Consider the following 11111-nt stretch of genomic DNA (forward strand, 5'->3'; position numbering starts at 1 on the left):
CTAAAATGGGTGACATTTGTCAAACTAATCCTTGTGCCTCTAGGTCAGAAGAATTTTCCCAGTTTGTGATCACCAGGAGAGTTGCAAGAAGGATGTCGATTGAGCATTTGGCCATGCCAACATGGTCATCGAGAGTGACTATAAGACTCGTGCCAACCATGCTGGTCCTTGCTGGTCCTTGTGACTGTGAGGGTCCTCTTGCGGATGTTGATAACCAAATGCCCCTAGATTTTGCTGATTTCATAGCCATGCATGCAGAAATCCATAACTCAAACACTCATCAACAACTGCAAGATCGTCTTATAGAGCATCTGTGGAGGCTCAAAGGAGAGTTAGCAAATGTGTCGGTGATACATCCGATTTGGAATACCCAATATAGTATAGTTGATTTTTCCCTATAAGATCTAGGATTATATACCGGACATAGTATAGTTGCTTTTCCCCTAAAAGATCTAGGATTATATCGATCGTTGGGAAGCGATTGTTGTGGTGATTTACTCAAGCAAGACCTTATTAACTTATAGAATCTTCGTCTCTCCGGACCTTGGAGTTTACTTTGGGTTTGTGAATTAATGGATGGAGATAGACCAGGACTAAGGTTTCACCTGCAGTTGTGCATACATGAATAGGGTAAAAGATAATAATAAGCATGGTTGTGCATGATCAATTCAGATTAGATGCTTGTGGGCGATGCGCCATTATAGGAATTTGGATACAGTCAACACATGTTCAGAACAGAAAACTGATGCCATGTTACACACAATTTGATAGCAAAACATTGAGCTATATTTTAACACTAGTTTAAGGAACAATTCATGTAATCATCGTCCCTGACTTCACAAATCAACAATGAAGGCATTGATTGCTATCTGCTCCTTGCCACTGAAGCAAAAAGTATCCAGGTCACAGGTGAGAAATTGAGTTGTTTGTGACTTTACCTTATCAGCCCGTCATCATCCTGGGGCTTTTCTAGAGACGGAGGCCAAATGGGGTACTCTAGTCAGTAAACATCGTGTCTAGACCATTTGATTCTTGGGTGTGGCTACTTCCATTCTCCTCGAATATATCACAGGCATTTTCTCTTCGTGTCTTGCGCTCTTCAATCACGTCTTCAATTGAGTCTGAGCAGTAGAGCCCCCTCGACTGTCCATGTGGTTTGTCAGCTACGACGAATTTGTTGCCTTCTCGGCCTCGCTCAGGAAAGCCAGCCCAGACTGCAGAAATTGACACAAAAATAATAATCAGGCGACTATAGGTCTATACTACCTGCTGTCCTGCAAACGACTGACTAGTATTAAATCAAAGTCCTCAGCGGAGAAAATGTCAACTAAAATTTAGAGTAAATAATGGCAGCTGTTTGTGTTAGTAGTATAGCCACTAAACAAACCAGAATATGATCTATACTCTATACTCCCTATGTTATGTGGAGGCAGGCGTATAAGCATCCATGGTCACCGCTCCCACAACCACAGACAAGTCCAGAAGCTGCGTAGGTCAGCAAGTCACAGCTTTCTATAAGAGCTCTCCAGATTAGGAATGAGTCTTAGCTTGAGTAGCGTTCCAATCGATGGGGTGTGCTCCTATTGATGGACAAATCACTACTCTCCAGTTTGTTCTAGTAGATTAAGAATCCAGTGAAGTGCAAGGCAAACACTCCATATAAGTTGGTAGCAACATGATGAAAAAAAAATCAAGCAAGGAAAATTGAAGTATGTATCCTTCTTTTCCCTCGTGCATCATCCCTCCCCACAGCCAATGCTTCCTGCCCTAGCCGCACAACTCCCGAATACGCCTAAGCCCTGAATCGGTGAATACGGGATCTAATTCTTCCACATGGTATTCATTCCCAGAATCAAAGCTCCAACACCCTTCCCGTTTTCTTAAACACACTCCTTCCATTTCAAAATCTAAGGCCATTTGACTTTCTCTTAACTCAAACTTTGACCAAGTTCATAAAAAAGTTAACATCAAAAATACCAAATCAACAATATTAGTAGATCCATCAACAATATATTTGTATGTTGAATTTACATTGTGTCATAGATGTTAATATTTTTTTATAAATTTGGTCAAACTGAAGAACTTTGACTCAGTACAAAATCTATAGGCCTTAGAATTTGAAATGGAGGGAGTACATCCTATAGGATACACTAATAGGGGATGTTTTATAACTTTCCAAGATCAATTTCAAAACTTCCTTTGAATTGAATGTGCGCTTGTGCTAAAAGTTCAGACGCATCTCTAACAACAACTAGTGCTTTTATTATTTATACAGTGCTGAGGCAAATAAAGCAAAAAACTATCCTGAGAAACCTACCAACAACCACTGGTGTCTAGTTTTCTGGTGAGGTCACTGATATATCTCATGAAAGCTGAGTTTATGAGGATTCGTAGTAGTTAGACTCCATGACAGGTTTAACTTTGATTATACTATTACAAAAATATCTCTCGTCTTCCATAAGAGTAACTTTTTACACTAAACTCTTGTTTTTCTCTGAAATTATGAACAACTTGGAGACAAGGACAGAAGTCTCACCTGCCAAATAATTGCATGAACCAGCTGAAACCCAGTAACAGAATAACATAAAACAATGGTTCCGCCACAAATTCTAGAACGAAGACTGCTTATACAGCATCCAAACAGGGCAAACTAAACTAAGGACTACAAATACTGACCGAAATTAAAGTGCTGCTTTTAGCTAATAAATGGAAAACTTCCAGAAATGAACAACATTATATCGAGTTTTCCTGTGTGCTTATCTGTATGTGAAAATACAAGTACAAATTCAGTGGTTCCTTGCCATTACGAGCACAATGATCAACCTTTTTAGTACCAAATTCAAAGTAGAACTATTTTAGTATCATTATTATAAAGTTATTTCACATGTTGAGCGGTACAGCTAATAACATGGATGATGGAACTCTGCTATCCACATCAAGATCCATGGATGATAAAGCTTAAAATAGACATTTGATAATTTGGAGAAATAATGCAGCAATCCAAATTATTGATGTAGGAAACAGGTATTAGTTTGAGAATATTTTGGTCAAATGGAGCAACATATATGAATATAACATACCAAAGTCTGCATGAGAAGTTCTGGGACTATTTCTGTGAATCCAATGATGAATTATTAACGGAAAGTTCCAATGCATCAGGAAACAGAAGATAGGAGATATTTGTGTTGCAAACAAGCAAACCACGCTGGTTTTGGCACCAAGTTAACATGAAAAACTAATAGAAAAATCAAGTTACATTTAGTATGTACCTTTTTTGGAGGTCAACACAATTTTTGGCGGTATATCTCAACTTACCACCTAGAGTAATCTCAAGCCAACAAGAATTATACAAAGAAGACCTGATTATTTAGGTTATGTTTGGCATCGTCGTTGCTTTTCAATATCATTTATCAATTTCTTTACATGCTAAATGCAGCAGTTGTTTGAAAGCGTCTTACAGAAGTAACATAATTTTTTTTAATGGGATTAATAAGGATTATCTAACTAACTAGATTCCATAGCACATCAGGAGTCAGGACACATCCCATAGAACTGCAAACTGGCTCTCAGAGAGATTCCATGATTTACTCCATAAAACAGTGAATGTCACAGAGAGCAAAGGGTTTGTGAATTCCTAGCTCTTATTTGGATAACTGCATTGCTACAAAAATTCATGTCACATCAAGCGAAGGAAGGGAACGTACCACCAAAGTGGTGGAGAACAATCGATGCTGCAACTGTAACATTCAGTGATGCAGTTCCGCCACCGTACTGAGGGATATAGACGAAGAAGTCACAGACCTCACACTCCTTCTGTGAGAGTCCTGTACCCTACTAGATGCAACAAACATTAGAAGGATTTAATTAAAATAGAAGGCTTGTAAACAACCACTAGCTGTATTTTCGTAACTAAAATGAAAAGCATTCACTTCAGTTTTAACTTGCCATTAAACTTCAGAAACGATTTAACAACAATTTTCTAGCAACTAAAAAATGGAAATTGAGCAGTAGAACATGATAATTGAAAACCATGAAGGATAGTGATACTAAGCATGTTTAACATGACATAAAGCCTTGAGATAGTGTTTTACTTCCAACTACGAAACAATTCAAAATATCTTAAGTCTCGTAGGTGCCCACACTGGTTTCTAAATCCACGAGGCATAGGCGTAAACCCCTATTTTCCTGCCATTGATGGCTCCACTGCTACACCAACATCTACAGCTGGAATAATTAGGAAACAGTATGATTGCATTGGTCATACATAATACATTTGGTCCATGTCGATCAAATACCCATTGGGGATGAAAGTTGCAGCAGATATGAAAATCCAATATTTGAGAGGGGAAAATGAAGATAGCATCTTGACAGCCGTTAGTATAAGTCAGGTTGTATAATCAGAAGTCAAATAGCATCTATGGTTAAGATAGTCATGTTTGTCTAACTAATTCTTTTTGTTGCAAATGTCCAATTAATTTTCCCATCAATATGGACGCCTAATGTGAGGAAGGTGTTTTTTCTTCCAAATTGCACTTCAGTGAAGCTAACTACAACACGAAGTTCCCATCAGCAGATACAGAAGTGGTTCTTGCTTATAAGTTATAACTAATAAAGTACAGAGTGTTCGAATGCACAGTGATAACATGATGTTGGTTGCATTTTAATGGAACCAGGGGCTGGCCCCTTTATTTCTATAAAAAAAAAAATTTGAGATTCCATATGTTGAGGATTTGAGTTGAGTAATACCCATCCCGGTCCCCCTCTTAGAAATTGCATACCAGCCAAGCTAATTTCACAAATTAATAATTCAGCCCTCGTTACTGGTGCTGACTCGTGAGAATCCGACCAACCTCATTGCCAAAGAGGAACGCGGTGCTCCGGCGGAACGGGTGGGCCGTCACCGGCAGCGCGTCATCGGTGATCTCCACGCCGCAGATGTCACACCCCCTCTCATCCTGCAGGCAACAGCAACAAATACAGGTCACGCGCCAGGAAGAGGAGAGATGGAGATGCGGAGAAGGATCTGGGGCTAGGGTTTTAGGGTTTAAGGATGGGGCGTGCAGATTCGGGGATTTGTGGTCTCGGAAGAGCCCGGGGGAGAAATTACCTTGAGGTAGGCGCAAGCTGTGGCGAGGGTGGTGAAGTGGCGGAAGCGGAGGTGGGAGGTGGAGCCGTGGCTGCCGAAGGCGCTGACGTCGCGGCGGCCGACCACCACCACCTCCGCCACGCCGAACGCCGTCGCGCTCCTCGCCAGCGTCCCCACGTTGTGCCTCTTCGCCACGTTGTGCACCACCACGATGCTCTCCGCCGCCCCGCTCGCCGCCGCCGCCGCCGCCATAGCCGCCGTTCAGTGGTTGCTATTCTCGCTAGGAAAAAGAAAGAAGAGATTCCGGGGAATGTGAGCTAGGGGAAGTGAGGGAAGTTCCCCTCAGCCGTTCCGCCGACACGCGGGCTCCACCAACCGGGACGAGTCTCCGACTCTCCAAAATTCGACAAATTTAAACCCTTTTTCGAAAATTCAGCACGATTTGACCTTTTTTGAAAAATATTCAAAATATGATCCTTTTTAGTAGCTCTTTCCCCAGGGCGCTACTCTCTTCGCCGTAGCACCGGTGACACTGGCGTTGAACTTGTGCCAGTGTGGCAAGGCTCGGACCACAATTCGTGAGCTCAACTCCATTCCATTCACAAGGGCGCTACCATTTTGAAGTTCAACTCCCTTCCAAAGGCGCTACCCTTTAAAAGTTCAACTCCTCTCGCAGGGGCGCTACCCTTTGGAATATGTTAAGTCGTGTGGGCCGCTCCCATCCCCTCCACCTACCACTTACCCCTCACACCCCGACCTGGAAGAAACCAGGGCGCGTCCCCCTCTCTCTCCCCTCTCAAATCCTTAGATCTAAAGATTTCTTTGGGGGATTTTGATCCCCGCTTGATGCAAAGAGGTATTCTCTCCCATCCACTTTGTTTTGTCCAATTGATGTCATATTTTTGGTTCTATTTTGGTAAATCTTGGTAACCCTAGAAAAATTGATGTCATGTCCTATGTTCTATTGTTGTTGTATAGTTTATTGGTGGTTTGTATGATGTCTATGTAAGATTTGTAGTTTATGGTTAGCCCTAGATCTATTTAGTGACATAGATGTAGTTAGGGTTAGTCCTAGATCTATTTGGCCACCATTCTATCTTCTTATTTTATTGTTGAAATGCATATGTTATCCTGTAATATACGTTATAGTTGATACATTTGGGTTGTTGTAATTTGGTTATAGATGGCGAGAATTGTGAGTGTCCACTATGTGGACAAGGACAAGTTCATGAAAGGCAATGTCGAGTTAGACCCCGATGAGGTTGTGATGGTATTTGAAAGAAGTTCCAACGAGGTTGTGGAGAAAGTGAGGATTAAGTTGAAATGGATGAGCCCAACCGATAACATAGAATTGGAGGGAGGAACCACCTCCTGTTCCTGGTGTCATGTCAAGCAAGAAAAGCAGATTTCTTTGGAAAGATAAAAAGAGAAGAAAAAGAATATTCCTTTTTCGAAATGAAGATGTTGTTCTTCACATATTTCTTCAGGGTTGATCGAGCTTCCCGAACCTAATAGACCGGTATAATATTTCATTTGGTATGCACAATCGTTGGAAGATAATGAAACTAAACTCAGATGAAAGGTGGAGTGCATACAAGTATGTGGTGCCGAATCGCAAGACAAGACTCTCGAGTTATTTACCACAAAGAAGGTATCGTCGCGACCGCACATGTTTAGCGCCATTGCAAGCGACGCTACGGTGAAAAGGGTAGCGCCCCGGCGAAAGGCGCTACTATAAAGGGTCAGATTTTGAATATTTTTTAGAAACACGTCAAATCGTGGTGAACTTTCGAAAAATAGTCAAATTTATGAAATCGACCCATACTACTGTAGGCCAGAGATCCACTGCGCCACTATCCGGTGGGCCCGTGCTCGCAGGATTTAACCCATTCCATCAGATCGCTTGTGCAGCTGTGCTCGCTAGCGAAAAATCAAAGGGCTGCTGCATTTTGAGCTTCTTTGGATCGCAAATACTGCCTCCATGCCTGCGTCTCCAAAATCTCCACTACTATTATTTAGTGTTTAGATATATTTAAATCTTCAATATATTTGATGATATGAAGGGAGTATTTTCTTATCCGAACAGCTGTGTTGAAGTCACCCTATTCTTATAAGAACATTATTACAACTCCTCCATACTATGTTGGAAACATGAAAAGGTACCTAAAAGGCAGCCGGGAAATGGCGAAGCTAAGACCGCTAAGCTTTTTTTTTTTTTACTAAAAACGTAGATGCAAAAGATTTGGTCATTCCATTAATTAAGGGGAAGAGTCATGACATGACAAGGTATCGAAACAAAGTTACACCACTGGTTACTCTTCCAAAATTACATGACTCAAATTTTCAGCACCCGCCAAGATCCAAGGCTTGAACTCGTTGTTGATAGCCTCGAGGAGAAATGTAGGAGGGCGGAATTATTTTGGAAGACTTGCGAGGCTTCTCTCATTCCATATCGTCTAACTAGTGAGCATGATGCTGGAGGCCATAGCCGTATGGTCGGAAGGGGTATTGCAAGTCATTAATAACCACCAATTGTCAATGTTAGACCACTCATGAGTGCGGATGCAAGGGATGCCAAGCCAAGCTTTGATCACAAAGCCTTTTGGTAAAGCAACAATAGGAGAAGAGGTGAGCCGTTGACAAGGGATTAACTTGTCAATGCCTATGGATTGTAGGCTAGGGTTTAGTTAGAAGTAGAGGGCAAGTAGATCTCGAAGGTTTCAGCCGAAAAGTACTCGACGATTATGAAAACTAGGGTTTGCTGACAATGATTCGATGATCTCCTCGTCCCTCGACTCCCCCTTTATATAAGAGGTGGAGCCGAGGGTTTCGTTTTGTACAAGTTACGGAGTCCGGATGGTTTCTAACTCATCCCGCCAAATTACAAACAACACTTCCTATTACAACTCTACTTTCCTTAACATATCTTGGACTCTCGAACCTTCTTATTCTTCGGATAGTGGGCCTTCATTAAATCCCGGGTACCATCTTTGGCAGGCCCATTTGGGATGCCTATGTCAGTAGCCCCCGAGATTTTTCTTGAATCGTAGAGTCAGGGAAAATCTCCACTGTTTATTTTTATTAACCTTTTCTATATTTCTTTATATAAATTTCTATATTGTACAGGGATATTGGTAGTTGGGGCTAGTTCATCTGACGGATCAGGTACTAGTTAACTGCTCTAGTGGCAATCCGCAAAAACCTACTTCAAGATCACGTCCCTGGACATGATCTCGGGATACTCGGTGTAAACTTCGACGAGTGCCGCTTAAGGTCTTACCATTCTGTTGAGTCCCGATCAAATTTATCGAGTACCTAACGCGTACTGTTAGGATTTTTCTTCGTATCCGTTGATACGGATAAAAGTAGCAGAGCGCAGTCTTCGGCGATGCTACGCCCGGCAGAATGGATGCGGGGTCTTACCTTCGCAAATTTGCGGCATTCGGAAATTGATCGCAACTTTGGCGTTCGAGAATATATTGTCGAGTGCTTTTCCGGCTGTTGGAATGGCACATTTTATCGAGTCAAATATGACTTATATTAATCTCCCGATGGGAGTATATGCAGAGTTAATTATAACTCGAAATATACTCTCTTGTCTTTTCTATCTTTCTTTGTTTTTCCTTTTTAGATTTCATCGGGCACGCGAACAGCGTTCCCGATGGGAGTAGCCCCCGAGGCTACAGTCAAGAACTTGTGCTTGGCTGTAGGCTCAACATTTTAGTCCACCTTGTCGCTATATTGCCATTATCTCCCGATATTCTTTCTCTTCTCTTTTTTTTTTTATCTCTTGGGTGCGCGAACAGCGCTCCCGATGGGAGTAGCCCCCGAGGCTACAGTCAAGAACTTGTGCTTGGCTGTAGGCTCCCACAATTTCTATATTTGCCATAGTCGAAATTTTACTTTTCTCGAAGTAGCCCCCGAGCATTTGGTCAAAAACTTGTTTCTGACCAAAGGCTCCCGAAGTATTCAAATAACTTCTCCTGTCGCCATTCTCCTTTTATTTTTCTTGTCGACATATTTTCCTTTGTCAAATTCTCTTCGACTCTATTAATAATCGAAATTTTTCTCGCCTTGTGGGTCCATTGTTCCCACCACGTTGACACGTCGTGCAAGTGGGGGACACACGTCCTCCGCTTTTCCCGGCGCACGTTCGCAACGCTCGTTCCATTCCATCTCCGTAAAAATACCTTTTTACCCTCTTATCTACTGGATCTCTTTTCACCACACGATTTCTTCATCCGACGGTTCATTACTTCTCCCGAAGCCTATATAAACCTTTCTTCAACCTCCGTCCACTCCTTCGCTTGCGCCGCACATCTGCTCCCCTCTGCGAAAACTCCCCTGCGCCCATCTCTTTCTGATCTTCTGCGCACACGAACATTGCTTCTTCAGTCCCGTTGATGCCACCACGCACACGCCTCACTCGCCATAGCACTCCAGAATCCACGATGGCTGCTGAAGATCTTGAGTGGGAGAGATCTAAAATCTCCAACCAGGATGTCAACCTGATGAAAAGGCTTGGCCTCATGAAGAAGGAAGACGCCATCCGATTTCCCGACGAAGAAAGCTACCCCAACCCTCCAATGGAGTACCGGGTTAGTTTCGTTGATCATCTCATCCGCGGCCTTTCTACCCCAATCCACGATTTCCTCCGCGGTCTTCTCTTTGTCTATGGGATTCAGCTGCACCCAGCTGACCCCCAATTCCATCCTTCATATTTCTATTTTTATCACGCTTTGCGAATGCTTCCTTGGAGTCGCTCCTAATTGGGCTCTTTGGAAGCGCATTTTCTGCCTCCGCCGCAATGGCGCTCACAACGCCACCTACAATATAGGTGGTGTAGTTATCTGTGTCCGAACCGACGTCGATTATTTCGACGTCAAATTTCCTGACTCTGTCCAAGGATGGCGCAAAAGGTGGCTCTATATACACGAAGAAAGTGCCAATTCCGTGGAACACAACATAGTCCCTTTTGACGGAAACACAAAAATTCAACGCCGCTACTCCTGGGATGCTGAAGCTTCCGAAGAAGAGAAAAAGGCGACAGAAGCTCTTATGTCTCGTATTCATCAGCTCCAAAATACTCGAGGCAAAGAATTATCTGGTGTCCAAATCACTGCCTACTTTCTTAGGATTAGAGTGCAGCCTCTTCAGGCTCGCAAAAATCCCCTTTGGACGTATTCGGTGTCAATGACGCCAATAGGCTCTCCAATGATCTTTCTGTGAAGGACTTGGAGAAGCTTATTCGAAGAATTACCTCGCTGAGCAAGAGGGATCCTATTCCTTCCTCTTGTCGCGTGGAGCCATACAGCTCCACCAATCCTCTCCCCGAGGTATTTTGTCTTCTCGAATTTTTATTTTGTTCGAATTTTCCCGCATCTCATTGTATTGATATTCCTCTACTTTTCCTTTTGCCGCTATTTTCCTGCGGAATCATCCTACTATGGCTTCCCTTCCTCCTCTTCCTGAGGATGGAGAAGTCGAAGAAATGGGCATTGTCACTGACGACAATCAAGAAGCTCCATCCTTTGTGAATGATCCCGTGGATTCTCGAAAATCTGCGGGATCTTCGGAGGACACTACGTCGGTCCAATCTCCTCCTCCCGCTGTTTCCCCACAAAGGAAAAGGAAAAGGAACGATGCCGAAGATTCCGGCACATCCAAACCCGAAGAAGTTGTTCCTTCTCATTCGAAGGCAGCTTATGATCCTTATATTGAATCCCTCGTCAGCTCGTAAGTCACCTTGATTTCCCCTTATTTCTGTAGTCGAAGTTTTTTTCCTTGTCTTGCTTTTTATGCTATTGATCCTCACTCGCAGTGATGACGAGGAAGAAGTACCAACTCGTGACGTGGCTCCTCGGACGAGCACGTCACATACTTTAGTTATTTCGGAGAAGCCCGTTGAAGGAGAAGAATCGTCGCCTCCTGAACAAAATCTTGACACATCTACCCCTCCTTCGAGCCCCCTTGTCCCTTCACCAAAAAGGGCAAGGGTTGAAATGATCATTGAGCCTCCTCCTTG

The 11111-nt window shown here is 42.9% G+C and overlaps 1 protein-coding gene across 1 annotated transcript; it reads right to left on the reverse strand.

Moving 5' to 3' along the window:
* Positions 1-732: 732 nt before the first annotated feature.
* LOC124708230 (putative TrmH family tRNA/rRNA methyltransferase) lies at positions 733-5338 on the reverse strand. The gene is made up of 4 exons (XM_047239918.1): positions 5108-5338; positions 4851-4955; positions 3705-3831; positions 733-1214 (listed from the first exon to the last, which is right to left on the reverse strand). Exons 1-4 carry the CDS (start codon positions 5336-5338, stop codon positions 997-999), a joined length of 681 nt encoding a protein of 226 aa, XP_047095874.1. The 3' UTR covers positions 733-996.
* Between the last annotated feature and the right edge of the window lie 5773 nt (positions 5339-11111).

Source organism: Lolium rigidum, chromosome 4 (assembly GCF_022539505.1).
Source record: "Lolium rigidum isolate FL_2022 chromosome 4, APGP_CSIRO_Lrig_0.1, whole genome shotgun sequence".
Taxonomy (NCBI): domain Eukaryota; kingdom Viridiplantae; phylum Streptophyta; class Magnoliopsida; order Poales; family Poaceae; genus Lolium; species Lolium rigidum.